Source organism: Poromitra crassiceps (genome assembly GCF_964638095.1).
Source record: "Poromitra crassiceps genome assembly, chromosome: 15".
In the NCBI taxonomy this organism is placed as follows: Eukaryota; Metazoa; Chordata; class Actinopteri; order Beryciformes; family Melamphaidae; genus Poromitra; species Poromitra crassiceps.
This window is the reverse complement of record NC_139634.1, coordinates 10,132,162-10,149,885: the sequence shown is the minus strand read 5'-3', so window position 1 is coordinate 10,149,885 and position 17,724 is coordinate 10,132,162. Positions and strand designations below refer to the sequence as shown.

The 17,724-nt window shown below is 42.2% G+C and overlaps 1 protein-coding gene across 1 annotated transcript; it reads right to left on the bottom strand.

Annotated features, from left to right (window-relative positions):
• Positions 1–1,406: 1,406 nt before the first annotated feature.
• Positions 1,407–17,724, bottom strand: rnf44 (ring finger protein 44). Its single transcript, XM_083651972.1, has 11 exons — positions 17,630–17,724; positions 16,588–16,780; positions 15,460–15,685; positions 14,653–14,820; positions 13,927–14,100; positions 11,168–11,329; positions 9,861–9,976; positions 4,768–4,855; positions 4,125–4,246; positions 3,917–4,016; positions 1,407–3,793 (listed from the first exon to the last, which is right to left on the bottom strand). The coding sequence occupies exons 2-11, from the start codon at positions 16,692–16,694 to the stop codon at positions 3,731–3,733; spliced, it is 1,326 nt and encodes a 441-aa protein (XP_083508098.1). The 5' UTR covers positions 16,695–16,780; positions 17,630–17,724; the 3' UTR covers positions 1,407–3,730.

Here is a 17,724-nt window from a genome sequence, read left to right as displayed (position 1 = left end):
AGTAAGAACAGTAAACCACTATCCCACCACAGCAAAAATCATTGGTAAACAATAAATGGCATCTAAGGAGCAATCAATCACAAATCCTAAATAAATTTTAGCTGCTTATTGGAACACATTTTTGCACCACACAAGCTGTGAGATTATTCAGTCATTATTTTTTAACAGAAAGACTACAAGACTCTATTCTCAGTTGTCTTCTTAAAAAGTTTGTGATTACTTAGGCCTTAATGGGAGGTTCTCTTTTAATTTTATTTAATAGGGTAGCTGGATATTGTCAATTAAATACTTACTCCCAAAAATAATAGTGCTAAAATTTAAGTGAATTAAGGTATCTAGATGTGAACAATACATTTTAAGATATTGATACACTGAGAGCAAGAGCCCGATAGGCAGATACAGTACTACACTGAAATAAGTATGAGAACATTTTTTATTTGTTTTTGTTTTTTTTGTTTATTCCTTAAACTATATTGATTTTCACTGACATTGTTTAGGGGTATTAGTATAACATGCTTTAAGAATACATGGGATCCATGACAAACTATTGCATTCACGCAAGTGAGAGTTATCATACCTAAAGCAGAACATCTAGCACCTTTTCACTATGGCTTTTGATAAACTACAGTAGTTTCAGAGCATGTAATTTTCAGTCATCAGGGCAATAACATTAACACAATGTATTCAAGAAATTTCAAATCCTGGGTTCAAGACCAGTTTTTTTCTTTCAGTGTTTTTTCTTTTTTCTTTTCTTTTTCCCCTCTCCTATAAAATGAAGTTAGCGCAATAAAATCTTGTAGTCATTCAGTTCTATTACAAATGTGTGCAGTACAATGCATGGCAGTTATCAGCTGAGCATTAAGATCCAAACCCCCAGAACCCAAAGCCAACTAGAGCTAAAAATCAGTTGGGATCTGGTCGACAAGCATGCATATTGTGCACCGTTAAATAGGTCCCCACCAGATCTCTACATATCCTCCACTTATAACACGCTCGTTTAACATTGTTTTTTGTTATTTTTTTGTTAAGTCATGCAAACACCTTTGAAGTAGTTTTGGAAGTGACTTAGGTAGGATAGTGTGCACCATGGCACATTTAGAAATGGGTATCACAACCGCTATGTTTGAACATGTGTGGTTCGAGTACAAGAACAAAAGTTAAACAGGTTTGAATAATACACTTGTAATGAGTTGCAGTGTATACATTGCCTCTTTTCTGTGAATATTCATAACATCTTTACTGATCTTTTTTCTTGCATGCCTGTCTTTAAGTGATGTAATATCTACTACTCCTGACAAAACAGAATATTAGAATCGATTACATTAAATTATTCATGGTCTGAGGAAAACGACCAACTAAATTCAAATATACCCCTTTCATGGCATCCTTTTCCATTTGAAATGGACTGTTTTCCTTTATTTTTATATACCGAGAGGCCCTGAGTGATTTTTTTTTTTTTTACTTACAATATATGCCAGCGAATAGATATGTACACATAGATTAATTCTCAAAGCTGTGGGTTTAACTCATTAAATGGCTTTTTTTCTTGAAGGTGGCACACGTCAAAGACTCACATTCGCTTAATAACGGAAAGAAAGAAAAAAAGGAAAAGGCAAGATCCCTTTACAAATGAAAGCAAGGCTTATTACTGGGGCAGTTCTAGACAGGAAGTGAATCCAGAGCAAATATCCATGAGTTTCTCTTTACCCCCTGCCCGAAATATATCCCGGGGGTTTTGTGTGTGTTATGTGAACACAAGCGGGGGAACTAGAAGTCCATCAGTGTATCGACACACTACTGAACACTCCGGCTCTCTGAGCGCGCCATCTCAATCCCGTCCTGATCACCGGGGGGGATCCGGACGGCCGGCACATGGTGGAGCGTCACCAGTGACTTCTACAAGGGTTTTTCAACATTCTTCTGTCTTCAAAACGTTTTTTTATCTAAAAGCATTCACACTGAAGCTATACATACAATTTCTCTTTTACAACACCATTACCATGGCCTAAGACAATGACCCGACCAAGTTGCCAGCATAATATCACATACACAAACAAGGTTAGTGCTCCGACTCTTTCCTTCAATGTATTTTCTATAGAGGATAAAACCAATAAATAAACACCTTTTAATAAAAACAGCATACTTTTAAAAACAAGTGGAAATGACAAAGGATTTTTTTTTTTTTAAGATTAGTAATAGGTTTGTGCTTGTCAAGGTCATAAGAAGGCAGATCTGAAATCTTGAACAGTAGGCTATATCTGTATATTGGATATTTGGCTCACAAAGAAATAAAAAGCCCAGTCTTCCGAAAAGGGGAAGAAAAATGTTCATTTAAAACTCGCCACTCACTGCACATATTGCTTTCTGCACACACAGGCCTCCGGCGCACTCTGCATCAGCGCGGCCGTCGGATGAGGACTCCCATCCTTAACTGCTGCCAAGGTGGAACCACATGCTAGCCTTCCCCCTCATGGTCGCTCTCTGAATAAGCAAGCAGTTCTTTTAGTATGCTTCGTTGTCTTTTCTTTTTCTTGATTTTTGATAAATTTGGTGGCAATGCTTGATTAAAATATTGCTAGTCTGAATCAACAGTCCATGCAAATCCTAGCATGCTGCCCTGTATATCCAGTGGTTACACAATGCATCGGCTCTGTGAACAGGACACACAACATAACACACAAAAGATGCACACGCGTACGCGCGCGCGTACACACGTGCCAGAGGGACAACGCTGACGTGGAGGATGGGTGTAGCGCTTGTGCAGTTATGACGGATGACCTCGAAAAAAGAAGCAGCCCCCCCCCCTGTGGCCTCCGCTCACTTCGCTGCTGAGCGAGTGAGTGGCCTTCCTCAAAGAAACCTCTACCTCGTCGTATATCCTTTCCCGTCCAATAATCCCACGACTGCTCTCATCCAGATTGGTGTTTTCAGAGCGGATTATCTGAGCGGATTATCTGGGGTAGGAGATAGCCCACCCACAGGTACATTCCCCATCGTTTGCAGTCCATAACCTCGGGCTCAACAGAATCGGTATTTAACCACAGCAAGTCACACTGTCACAATAGCATTGGCAAATCGAAAACGAGAGAAACCAAAAAAGGAGGGGAGGGGGGAATAAAACTATTGAAATGATCAATACATTATTGCAGAACATACATTATTAACAAGTCACTACACAAACATGCATCTATGATGGTCAGGCGTCGCCTCCAAACACAGATACCCATGTTGAAGTATTCCTATTATTTTTCTGCTAATTGCACAAGGTGTCCAGCCTATCATCCTCCAGGCCCCCTGACTCACCTCTATCCTTTCTCCCAAACGCAGGACCTCCTGCTCATCCGCGAATACCAACAACCCAAACGGCTAGGTAAAAAAATGAAACCCTGTAAACAAAAGCAGCAAACGATGCATTGTAGGGGGAACTCTTTGGAATCTGCGACAATGGGGCAGAGAAAGAAGTGGCTGGCGATCCCAGAACTCTGGCTTTAGGCTGCAGTAGGCAGTGGGTTTCATGAAACTCAAGACAATGAAGCACAGCAGAGGTACGACAGGCTCCAGGAACAATCCTGGATTGCTTATTATTTAGGTAGGAGGGGGGGGGGCAGGAGTAGTGGGGTTGGTAAGCTATATTTACTGGAGGACGTAGGTTAGGTGGCAGGTGTCCCCAGCTTTGGGACAGACTCCGATGTGCGGCAGCTTTCCAGTCACAAGCACTCACAGACAGTTCTCACTCCGCCTCCCGGTGGACGTCCGACGCGTCGGCTCGGCAGATTGGACAAGTGCGATTGGTCTGGAAGTCAAGCGCAGCCAAGTTGAAGTATAAAGACATGAAGTATTGAATATTGATGTATTAATGCGAAGGACTGGGGGGTAATGGGGTGCAGTTTAAACGATAACACCGGCATTAACTTACCTTTAACCATTTGTCCACACACTTGGCGTGGAATTCGTGGTTACAAGGTAATACCCGAAGTAGCTGCCTACACTCAAAGTCGCTAAAACACACAACACACCTGAGGGGAGGAGAGAAAAGAGAGCATAATGTAGAGGCATGTCAATCGCTCAAAATGAACGTGAACTGATTGCAAGCAGGTTTTGCAGAGGCTTGAGGGAAAGCTTACAGCGTTTGTTCGGATAGATGATTCTCTGAGTTGAATCTGTAGGACGGAAGTTGCTCTATATCTGCCTTAGTGAGTCCACGTGGTTTTGCTTCGCCCAACCTCTCTGCCAGGTTTAGCAATGCCTGCGAGAGAAGACAGTGCAAATGCTGTTTTCCACCAATATGCTTAATACTTTGGAATAATATAATAATATATAATAATACTTTTGAAATAACACAGTGTGCTCACTGCTCCATGCAGCCTCCAAATAATATTGAGCATAGTGTCACACATTAAAATAGAATCTGGTGATATTTACTGACTGCAGACTATTATAAATAATTGATGAATTGAAATCATTTCTGGCAGAAACATGACTACTTTATTACACATGATAATCTGTACAAATACAGTCAGTACCCTGAAAGAGCAGAACCCACAGACAAGAGATCAGAGCTGTGTGAGGACATCTGCACCTCTGACCTCATATTCACTGTGTCATTTCAGATATAAAATAATCACTGAAACTCAAACTTCACATCACACATTTATTTCTAAAGCGCCTTGAGAGAACTCTTCTTGTGATTTGGCGCTATATAAATATAAAATTGATTGATATTCAGACAGCGTTGTGTTTTGGGTTGTGGACTGGCACCCCACTAACCTCATAGTTCTCCATCTCCACGTCATCCACATCTAAGTCTAGACTGATGGCTGGGCCCACTGCTGTTGGAGGCACAGGAAGCATTGCCCTGAGCATAGAGAGAGGCAGAGAGAGAACAGGTTGAGTGAGCATTAAGATGATCATTACAGCCACACTGTGATTGCCAGCAGCAGCTATACTGTGATTGCCAGCAGCAGCTATACTGTAGCCGCTTTCACACCGGCCTTGAAAGCCGCAAAATGCACGGAAAATAGGATCCGCGCCTCCGATGTGAAAGTTGTGAACGCGGGTTGGTGGGTAATTGTTGTACGCCTTTCGTTCCGCCAGTGGACCTAGTCACAGCGCCGGGTTACCCGGCAACCCGCCTCCACTTGAAAGCGTAGGAGCAGCAAGCCGGAACGGTGCGAATGGTCAGCTCATTCTTAAAAAGAAAATACAGGGGAAATCACCTCATGCAGCAAGAAAGGCATGAGTGAAAGTAAAAAAAGTAGCCTATACAATCATGACTGCAGGGGCGCCAGGAGGAATGCTCCGTGCCTAGTAAGTAGGTTAGGCTTTATGCTCAAACGATGTTGACATTAGTAGGTAAAATTAACAGATATAATAAACTTCAGAGGACTATAGCTGTCTGTGGCGAGTTGGTCTGAGGATATTCCCTCTGGAAACCAGCTCCAGAACTGCAATCTGTCTAGCTAGCCAGTTGTGCATTCCCTTACAAAAACTACTAACGTTATAGTAGTCATGTGCATTTATAGCCTATACTATTCCTCCGACGAACATTATGCAGACTGCAGCTGTTTGATATGCGGGCGTCGTCTTTCAGAATGGACGCTAATTAGGCTACTTCATGGGAATAATTTGCTTTACAAAAAACAGGAACCAAAAGATAAGAATTAGCCTTGTACCTAATAGGCTACATGATGGTGCGTCACATATCCATAAAGTCGATCAGATAAATATTGAAAGCCTTGTTACCATGCTGCATGTGGACAACACTTTCGTGTTTTATCACTAATCACTTTGATCCTTCATGACCGCAGCTGCACGTCGTTGGCTGGCGTACATCAGCGATGTTTGGTTGTTGAATGAATTTGTTCATCATACAGTAGCCTAGGCTACACTAACCTATGAAAATATTAATTTGGGCAAGGAGGAGCTGGGTGGAAATGCCTCCGCTCGCCTTTCAATCCGGGAGCGTCGGCTGTCACCTGTCACCTATTCGGAGTATAATATCAAAAGGAGATCAAATCCAGCATCTATTGACGGACTCTAACCTTGATTTCTTAGGTCTGAGTGAAACATGGCTTAACTGTAATATCGCGACCAGCATGATTGATGTTCCCGGATATGTATGCTATAGAAAAGATCGAGCAACGGGTAGGGGAGGGGGTGTATTGTTTTATGTCAGGGATACTTTTAAATGTAGCGAGATTAAACTGGACACATCATTAGAATGTTTAGCCTTAAATGTAATATTGTCTCCCAAGATGAATTTTAACATAGCAATCCTGTATAATCCACCGTCACATGACATCTCTTTCTATCATGAATTAGATGAATTGTTCAAACTGTCTAACTTCCGCTATGAATCAATTTTTTTTGGAGATTTTAATATAAATTGGTCAGATAAAAGTTGTAAACAAAAGTTGAAAATGATGTTGTCAAAACATAATTTTCAACAGATGGTAAAAGGTCCAACAAGAATCACTCGATCGAGTAAAACCTTGATTGATTTGATAGTCACAAACAGACCCGAACGAGTCACAAGGACATACAATTTATTAACGGGCCTGTCTGACCACAATATGACCCTGATTACTAGAAAACTAACAAAACAGCGTCTACCAGTGTTTGTAAATGAGCATAAACCAGGGAGTGCCTTCATTCCCAAAAATAAAATGCCACAATTTGAAAACGAACTAAATAAAATTGACTGGAATGACGTTTTACAAACCAATGATCCAGATAACTGCTGTAACACTCTGCTAAAAACTCTCACAGAACTGCTTGAGAAATATACACAGATCTTTAAAAGCAAACAAAGAAGAGTCTCTTTACCCTGGCTGAATAATGATATTCGCAAGTTAATGAAAAAAAGAGATCTAGCATTGAAAAAGTCACTGCTCACCAAAGTGAATACAGACCTCCTTATTTTTAAAGGCTTAAGAAACATGGTTGTAAGGGAGCTGCGTAAGGCAAAAACCACTTACTTTACACAGCTGATTGCAGAATCTGGAGGAAATAGCGCCTCTCTCTGGAAGCACTTAAATAGCCTCACTAAACTTAAACCCAGTGAACAAAAATCAATAAATGAGCTGGAGGTGAAGGGAGTAATCAGCACTGATAGTACAGAAATAGCAAATGAATTTAATAATTACTTTATACAATCAGTGGAAGAGCTTGCAGACAATTTTGAACCAGTAACGACACCACATGTTATTATGAAAGACTCATCACAATCCTTTTATATTAAAGAGGTTGACCAAGAGAAAGTGGGTAGAATTATCAATAAATTAAGTAACTCAAAGGCAAAGGATCTGTTTGGGCTGGATACTGCTTTTATTAAAACACATAGCGCCACCCTGATCAAACCTATAACTCATATGATAAACACCTCCATAAGAACTGGTAAATTCCCACAAAGCTGGAAAACAGCAACCATCATACCAATTTTCAAAGCTGGAGCACCAAAGCTAGCTAGCAACTATAGACCAATTGCTATTCTACCCGTTTTCTCAAAAGTCCTGGAGAAAGTTGTTGCAGAACAACTCATTGACCACCTAGAAAGCAATAAACTTATTTACCCCAAACAATTCGGATTCAGGGCAGGGTTTTCAACGGAAACGGCTAACTGCTACCTCACTGAAAACATCAAGAGTTCACTGGACAAGGGTAATGTAGTGGGAGCGGTGTTTTTAGACCTTAAAAAGGCCTTTGACACCGTAAACCACAAGATCTTATTAAATAAACTTACAACTTTTAATTTTTCAGAGCAAGCAACCGGCTGGTTTGCTTCATATCTCGGCTGTAGAGAGCAATGTGTTAAAATCAGAGGAAAACACTCAATCCCCCGACAATCAAGAATGGGCATTCCACAAGGCTCGATCTTGGGGCCTTTGCTCTTTAGCTTGTACATAAATGATCTACCAGCATGTTGCAAAAGTGCTGGTTGTCAAATGTACGCTGACGACACAGTCATTTATGTATCAGCTAAAACCCCTTTTCAAGCAGCTGAGATACTAACTAATGAATTGAAGGTTGTATCCCAATGGCTCAAAAACAACCACCTAACTCTGAATCTCACTAAGACTGTATCTATGTGTTTCTCCATAAGAAGGAGAGCACAAGACAGTCTCATAATACAAATAGATCGAGAGGAAATAAAAGAGGTCAACGATTTTAAATTCTTAGGTGTCATCTTGGATTCTCAACTCAAATTTGACAAACATGTGAAAAAAATATGCAAAACAGTCAAGATCAATTTGAACTGCTTTAGAATGATAAGACTTTACATACCTCTCAAGGCAGCTCAACTGTTCATGCATGCCATGATATTTTCTCACTTATCTTACTGTGTAACTGTATGGGCCCAGGCTTCACAGGCAACTGTCAAACCTGTCACATCACTGTACAAACAGGCACTGAAAATAATGGATCGAAAACAAATGAAATGGCATCACTGTAAAATTCTACACAAGTACAAGCTGCTCAGTTTTGACAGCTTCATTAAGTTTTCATTTGTCAAGTTGATTTTTAAATGTGTGAATAATCTCGTCCCAGCCGTACTTTCACCATATGTCACAAAAATAAACAGCAATAGAATTGCCACAAGGGGATCAGCGAATGGCAATTGTAGAGTGGCCCAACGCAAAACTACCTTCGGTCAGTCATCCTTTTCAGTAAAAGGGATACACATGTGGAATTCCCTACCAACAGAAATAAAAATGCAAACTAATCTGAAAAGCTTTAATGAAAAGGTGAAACACTGGCTGAAGCAAAATCAAACCTGCGACCATTGATTACTGATGTAGTGGTGTAATTCTACTGTAAATCTTGTATGATGTAGTAGCATAATTTTACTGTAAATTTTGTATGATCGTGTCACAATTTTTATGTTTGCACTTTGTTTAGAGTATGTTTTTTATTAGAAAAGCCTACCCAGGGACAGGGATTGCAAATTAGCCTTGGCTAGATATCCTATATGCATCGCATATGTTTCATGTTCTTGTAACTTGTTACAATGATTCTTGCATTGTCCCTGACAAATAAACGAATAAATAAAATAAAAAAATAAAAAAAGCACACCCCAGGACGGGAATGTGGCGGTGCTGCTTAGCTGTGTGTGAATGCAATTTCTGTGACGAGGCTGCCGGCTTTGCGGGCCTTCTGAACTGCAATTTTGCGCGATCTGTGCGTGAAAGCGGCTTGTGATTGCCAGCAGCAGCTATACTGTGATTGCCAGCAATATGTGTGAACTAGAGTTGATTATCCATTCTGTCCTGCTCCTTCATTCCATTAATTTTTCAAAAGTAGAGAGGCAAAATAACACAAGCCTGCTTTTAAAGCCCACCCACAGTGTTTTCTGGCAAGCACACTGGAACACTCGATAACTGTGACATCATTCATTTTACATACAAGCTAATCAAGGGCACCATAAAAACTGCTAAGAGTGCAAAGCCATGTTTAGGGTGTGTGTGTGTGTGTGTGTGTGTGTGTGTGTGTGTGCGTGTGCATGCATGTGTGTGTGTGTGCGCGCGTGTGTGCGTGTGTGTGTGATCATACGAGGCTGACCTCCAAGTGGATACGACCCAAGACGTCGTTTTTACAAGCAGCTGAATACGACCTGAAATCATGCTTCAACGGTTATTCGTTCAATAAAGCTTGTTAATTTAAAACTTCCTACGAGTCTCTCATGACTGAATTGTTTGCGCGCCCCCTGGCGTTTCGGAGCTAGCTGGGCTCTGAGCATAAAAGCATCTGCCCCAGCGCGAGGTCCGCACGGTGACTCGCGGAGCTCCCCCTCGCGGAGCCTTGCTCGAGTATAATGAGCGCTTAAGTTGGAGGACATGTTGGATCATACTGGAGGTACTCACAGGAAATAAGGGAGGAAGCCTGGGTAGTAGGATGGAGGCGGTGGGGGAGGGGGTAGAGGTTGCTGTAACCGGTATCTCTGTCCACTCACTCGCCGGGGCAGCATGTGGGGATATGGCTGAGGAGAACCACACACAAGTTAACCAAACCAAACCAAACTTAATACAGCCTCATCTGTGAAGCTGAAACTTAATACAGCCTCATCTGTGAAGCTGAAACTCTGATGTTTTTTCTTTTCTTATCTATTTTATACTTGTATTTATTGTACTATTGTATGGTATTGTAATTTTTGTACGTTTCTATGGACTACAAGTCTGAAATAAAGACATCAATCAATCAATCAAGTGAATGGAATGATATCAAACAGAAGTCTGTGATGCAGGTGAATGATTTCATTTTGCTGAACTGTACGACACTGGCAAGCAGCAGAAAGGCTTGACAGTAAAATAAGTGACCAGAAGGTTGTTGGTTTGAAAGCCAGGACCACCTGGAAAATCTAGGTGGGGAGAGTGAATGAGAAACACTCTCTCCTCCCACAACTACTGCCAAGTTGCCTTTGAGCAAGGCAGCTCAGTGGCCAACAGTAGAATACTGTGGTCGTAGTAGTGAGTGGTGTGAATGTGTGAAGCTGTATTAATGTGAAGCAGGCCATTACTTAAAGGAACACGCTAACATGTTGGGAGATTGGCCTATTTGCCATATTCACAATAGTAAGACGAGAAGAGAGATGCCCTTCTCTTCTCTGTGCGTGCAGTACAACCCTCCTGCTAGTTAGCTTCGCACAATGACTGGTAGTCAAGGGAATGACTAGCCTACCACCATTAAGTCACCAAATACACATTCAAACAGCACCAAAACAATCGTATGTACTGTACATGTTTTGACTCGTGCATTCACCACGTAAATTGCGAGACATTGTAATTTTCTAAACAAAATACATAGCTGCAACTTTGGGTTTTGTGTGGCTATGTATTTGCTTCATAATTTTGCATGATTTCATAACGTGGTGAATGCACGAGTCACAACATGTACATTTGAGTGGTTTTGCACTGTTGGATTTTAGGACTTAACTGGGGTAGGCTAGCCATTCTCTTGACTACCACTCATTGTGCTAAGCTAACTAGCAGGAGGGGCGCGTCGCTACTTTCTACTGCCCGCACAGAGAAAAGAAGGGCATCTATCTTTTCATCTTACTTTTGGGAATATGGCAAATAGGAGAATGTCCCAAAAATGTTCCCGTGCTCCTTATAAATTAAAAATGTTCCCAGGGAAAATAAAGATTTTAAATATGTCTTAGAGGTTGTCTCACCACTCCAAAGGGCAGCTCCTGATGCAGAGGCTCTTGAGGAAGATACTGTAGGGGCAGAGAAGGAGGCATCGCTGGTGGGTGATGAGAGGGAGGGTAAGAGAAGGTCCCTATTGGGTGCTGGTCCCCTCGAAGGTCCACTTCATTCTCTACCCTCTGTAGAGGCTGAGGGGATGGAGAGATGTGCCAAGGAAAACACTGCTATGAGACTGAACATTTGTATTGAACATGGAAAACTACACATTTTGACCAATGAATTTCCATGACTTTAAACCAAATTTCCATGACCAAACATTTTCTCGGAGTATACATGAAGACGTGAGTAATGAATACGACAGTCTAAATTTAAAATGTCACTATTAACAGATTACAATAATTGAAAAACTAACGTGGTCAGTTAGTACTCTAAAGAAGACTTTAGACAATGAAACTTTCAGGCAACTAGTTGCAGGTTGCAAATCGCACGAAACAATTTTCATGCAACATGACATTTAGCAATTCAAAAATAATCAAGGTCGCATGTAACACTTGTTTCACTAAAACAGCTAGCGAGATTGGTAATGTTTCATCCGTCATATTGTTTTTCCTTTTCTCTCTCTTGCTACAGTAGATTACTGGAATCTGAAACACTAGCCCTTTTCCCACATGCGTACCGGAAAATTACCTGTAAGTCAATATCGGACATTTCCCTTCACACTTCGGCTCGCGCATGTGGGAATCTATCAGCGAATTTTCCTGTATGTTGGGGGGGCGGGGGGAGGGGGGAGCTTATTTGGGGGGTCGGCAAAACTCGAAATAAGTTCGCTTGTCAGTTGTCACACAATAAATCACACTCGTTTGACTTAAGAGCAGCGTCAAGCCGCCAGCGTAATCAACACAGCCGATTTCCCCCTCCCCTCTCTGCTCGAGAGCAGTAGCAGACAGACACAGCGAATGACACAGCAAATGCACAAGCGAAATGTGGAAGTAGTTTGCTTTGATGTGCGCGAATGATTAGTTGATGCACTTTGAAGAAGTTGGGATCCGTGTCTGAGAGAAATAGTTGCTGGTTCGATGTTTATCCGTTCACCTGCGTCGCGTTGAAGCACTTTTTACAGACTGGCTTTGTTTGATGTGTCCGGGGTTGCCTTCGGAAATCAGCAAGCTGACATACTGCTCTTATTAGGCTATCACAAGATCATTTCGCCAGTTTGCTTTAATGTGCGCGAATGATTAGATTATGCCCGCTGGAACATTAAGCAACGTGTGTAGGCTACTCCAAGCCCATGATTGAAGGACCGCTGTCGCGGAAAATGACTGGAACCGTTTCCACTTGCGTCTCCTTAAGAGCATACCGCTCTTCTGACTGGGTCGAAACTGGTGAAATGTCGGGGACGACGGGGTCGCGCTTATACCGGCACGGTGCCTTTCTCACATGCAGGCATTAGACCACGTACCGGTCATTTTGCGGTACAAAGCGCATGTGGGAAAAGGGCTACTGAAACACAACCTGCATTTTGCTCGGCCCGGTCTTGGTCTGTTGCGGTTACCCATGTCATGTAGGCAGCCTATTTCTCCAAGCGCCAAGCCCCGCCCGCCTGCCTGCGTCCCCGAGTTTATGGAGCTGTATCAGGCCACCGCCAAACTAGTTTTCAGGCCACGTTAGGGAGCGCTAGGGCTGGGCAATATATCGCGATATTTTATTTCCCGATACTGTATCGATACTTGGACGCCAAGTATCGCGATATTAAAAAAAATAACAATAATTGCAGGCCATGCCATGCCAGGCCTCTGCATCTGGTGATTCCCACCCCTAATCGATACTGTATCGATATTTCCCATATCGATGCGTTCAGTAACACTCAACACTCAGTAGTTTTGACTAAATTTGTCCACTAACTTATCAGTATAAAGTGATGTACACATATTATTACACTACCTGGGTGGTACAGTGTGTTGTATCTTTATCTCTATTATTTAATTTTGAGTCAATTCTGTAGAATATCGCAATATATCGCAATATGTATCGCATCGCAATATATTGTGATACAATCGTATCGTGACCCAAGTATCGTGATACGTATCGTATCGTGAGATCCTTGCCAATACCCAGCCCTAGGGAGCGCGTGGCTGCTTGTGAACGTTATATTTTTTTGCAATTATTGTAACTATAATATTTATGAAACAAATTTCCACGACTTTTCCAGGTTTTTCATGACTGTACGAACCCTGTAAAAGTGATTACACTTTGCATCCACTGGGACTGCGATTCTGTTGATGAACCTGTGTGTAGTGTGGACTGCTCACCATGATGAACCTGTGTGTAGTGTGGACTGCTCACCATGATGAACCTGTATGTAGTGTGGACTGCTCACCATGATGAACCTGTATGTAGTGTGGACTGCTCACCATGATGAACCTGCGTGTAGTGTGGACTGCTCACCATGATGAACCTGCGTGTAGTGTGGACTGCTCACCATGATGAACCTGTATGTAGTGTGGACTGCTCACCATGATGAACCTGTATGTAGTGTGGACTGCTCACCATGATGAACCTGTATGTAGTGTGGACTGCTCACCATGATGAACCTGTGTGTAGTGTGGACTGCTCACCATGATGAACCTGTATGTAGTGTGGACTGCTCACCATGATGAACCTGCGTGTAGTGTGCACTGCTCACCATGATGAACCTGGGGGTAGTGTGGACTGCTCACCATGATGAACCTGTATGTAGTGCGGACTGCTCACCATAATGAACCTGCGTGTAGTGTGGACTACTCACCATGCGTGGGTGCTGAGGCTGTAAAGGGACAAATTGGCTCAGTGGAGTAAGGTGCGGCGGCTGGTGAGGGGCCACAGAGGGGGTCGGGTGCAATATAAAATGCTCGCTGGAGATCAGGGGTGGAAAGGCTTGGTAAGACACTGGCAGATGCTGCATGGTACATGCCTGGATGAGCTGGAGAGAGAGAGAGAAAGAGAGCCAGAAACACACAGGAGCAGACGTTAGTTTGTGTCACTGCAAGAAAATATTTAACGCAAACACACAGGCTGTTTAGCGATCATTCAAATCAACACTTTGTAGCAAGCCTGTGCCTAACCAAAAGAAAGGTTGATCTCTGGCTTAATACTCACATTGAGGCAGTTATAATGAAAGCATGTTTAAGCATGTGTACAAGCAATGCATTAAATAAAAACTAGCACAGATATTTTATCCCAGGCACAGACAATATCAATAAAACACTAGACTACTCAATAACACAACTGTCAGATCATTCGGACATCTACTTTCTTCTCCCCCCAGTAAAAAAAAATTAACCAAACTTATTACAAAATGACGTTTTACTGTGCTGAATAATTCTGTTGTGCTAAAATCAAGTAAGGAACCAAGATTCATGTACAGTAGCAGCAGCAGCTTATTGGTTAGTCATGAACGGTGACAGATTGCATGGCTGGTATGGTGTGCTACGTGGATGCCACTGACATTGGGGCTCTTCCTTTTCAAACTCACAGGAGGAGGAAGGCAGCAGAGCAGAGAGAGCTGTCCGCTGAACATTACCGAGCATGCTGGGAGCTGCTGAGTGTTGCACCCTGGGAGGGGCTGCCCGGTGTGGATGGGAAATCCATGGGTCGTCACCGTGGTAACCGTGTATGATATTGGAACAGATCCCTGGTGCATCTTTTAAAGGAAAAACAAATAAGGGGAAGATGGGGTGACTTCAGAATCTCCCTAAAAGAAGACATGAATTTGCCAAATGCACTCGACGCAGTGTTAAAGGAACACTCCGCCCATTTTCAACCAGCTTTGTATCATTAGAACAGCAGTAGTATATCAGAAAACTGTAAACGGTTTTGAAGTCTGTCATTTAATTTGACAGTTATTGAGTGTTAAAGTGTGGACCAGTGACATCACTGGTCCACACTAACTCAAATGAATAACTCATTAACTCAAATCAACTCTCAATAACTGTCAAACTATTCATCATTCATCTAGTTTGACAGTTATTGAGAGTTGATTTGAGTTAATGAGTTATTAATTTGAGTTAGTGTGGACCAGTGATGTCACTGGTCCACACTTTAACACTCAATAACTGTCAAATTAAATGACAGACTTCAAAACAGTTTACAGTTTTCTGATATACTACTGATGTTCTAATGATACAAAGCTGGTTGAAAATGGGCGGAGTGTTCCTTTAAACACCAACTTGCATTTGAATTTTGTGTGTTCCTGGAAAAAAAAACCCAATTTGGTCAGAGTCAGACATGGCAGCAGATCGTATCACTAACATAAAGTTAAAGCCCGTTTTTCTTCTGTTACCTGGTCATGTAGATCCACCATAATGGGGCTCTGCTGAGGCAGGTGAGCAGCAGCAGGGTGGAGCATGCGTGGCGGTGTGCTGGTGTGGCTGTATTGTCTGGACTCATCTAAAGGAACCTGTTGCTGATGCTGGAAGAAAAGCAGATGATGGAAGTTCTCATCCTGGACTAGGGAAGTGTGCAGTACAGGTCTGTCTCGTCTGCCCCACTGGCGTCTCACTGGTGGGCTGCAAGAGCAAATAAGGTGAAAAAAGATGAACACGTTCTTTAGTAAAGGGGGATGCATGGTGTCACATAATCTAAATGTGTTTTAATACAGCTGTTGCATCCATTTAAAAGTGAATGGGTATGAAAGGGTAGTTAAATGTAACTTCACAGAAAACCGTTTTGCAGTCATTCATTTGGTTTGACAGTTACTGAGAGTTGATTTGAGTTAAGTTGATGCCAGTGACGTCCAAAATAATCAGCATTGTTTTTCTGTGAAGTTCTCATTTAACCCCACACAAATCTTTGTATATTATGTGTATATATCATATAAAAGGGAGTAAGTGGGTTATCCGTCTGTCTGTTTGTTTCTCTGCAATTTTTGTCCCACATTGGATGACGTCAAGCACTTGTGATGTCACTGATGATGTCACAACGTCTATGACATTGTGCGCAGAGTGATGTCACTCGGGGCACTCTGATGTGATCAGTGATGGTCACTCGAGCAATTGTGATGCCATCAGTGAGTGATGTCCTCAGTGATGCGAAGTTGAGCAATTGTGCGCTGCACATGCCAATAGAGCAGGCGAGGCCACACAGCAGCCGAGCTGCGGGTAAGGCCGCGCAGTGGCCGAGCTGTGTATGCGAGCCTGCGTAGCGGGTGAGCGCGAGCGAGCCTAGGAATCGAGAGCGCATAGCAAGCAAGATACCTAGTATATAAATGTTTAATACATTTCCAGTTCCACTGAAAACTCAACAGCTAGAAGAACGATTTTTTTTTAAATATCAATTAAAATATATGTCAAAGATTAAATTTTGTGACAAAAGTATCTTGGATCTAATAGTACATAAATCAAACACAAAGGAGGTTGTATATTTATCTCACTCACTACTATAAGGTGTGGGAGTGCGTTTTTTTTTTTACCTTCTCCTGAGATGCACTGGGGTGTTACAGGGTTCTGCAAGGAACCTCCTCGGGTTTAAGGGGGCTGTTAGTGGCAGCCTAGTTACTGCTATTTCCCATGGTCGCATTGGTGACGTCGTGCAGACGAGTCACACTCTGGGAAAGGAAACCGTATAGTGGAGGCACTTGTATGTTGCCTCTGATTGTCTTAACCCTGTGAAAACACATCAATACACAAATAAAAACACGATTTCAGACGGCAGCCCGAACACTACAACACATGCATGCGGCCACAACACAAACAGCACTGCATCTCTTGTGCTAGAACAGCTTAACCATACTTCCATCAAACAAGGCACATGAGTGTTACAGAATTAAGGTAAATCAATAAATAATGATGATGATGGTGGTGGTGACGATATAACAACAACAACAACAACAACAACAACAACAACAACAACAACAACAATAATAATAATAATGATAATAATAATAATGTCACAGTACTGAATTGAATCACTCAGTGCCATATGGATAAAAAAATGTGTGTAACAAAGATTTAATGAGGTAGAATCGGTGCGACAGAGTGACATTTTTGCCTATTAGGGGTCGCTGTAGTCTGCATGAACAGAAACATGGAAAGCCATGTGCTCAAGAGACAAAGCAACAACAAAAGATGTGGTGGTAGGCTAACAAGACCGCTTGCCACAATGCAACTTAACGGCCGCGGTTACACCGTTTTAAGACACATGCACGGGGCTTGTACACAGCATTGCAAAACAGTATGAAACATTAACGTGGTCGCGACCGTTAGTTCGCGATCATATGGATAATTTCGACGTCTCTTCTGGAAGAAGAGCTACATTTAGCCATGCTAGGCTAGCTAATGCTTTGTCCAACAGCTGCAGTTAAATGTTAGCAAGATATGTAGCCAGCTAACACAGGCTTAGGACAATTTGTTCAAGCATCATTGCATATTCGATCCACGTATTTAGGTGATACCACAGCCAGACACAAACGTTAAATATGTGACTTAGCTAACAGCACACAGTCCAAAGCTTACTTTATTGGCTAGTTTGCTGTTCGGTGAGATGGGGAGGTGGCAGGTGTTTAAGCTTCGGAAATGTCGAGTCCCATCAAGTTATCCTTTCATGCAGC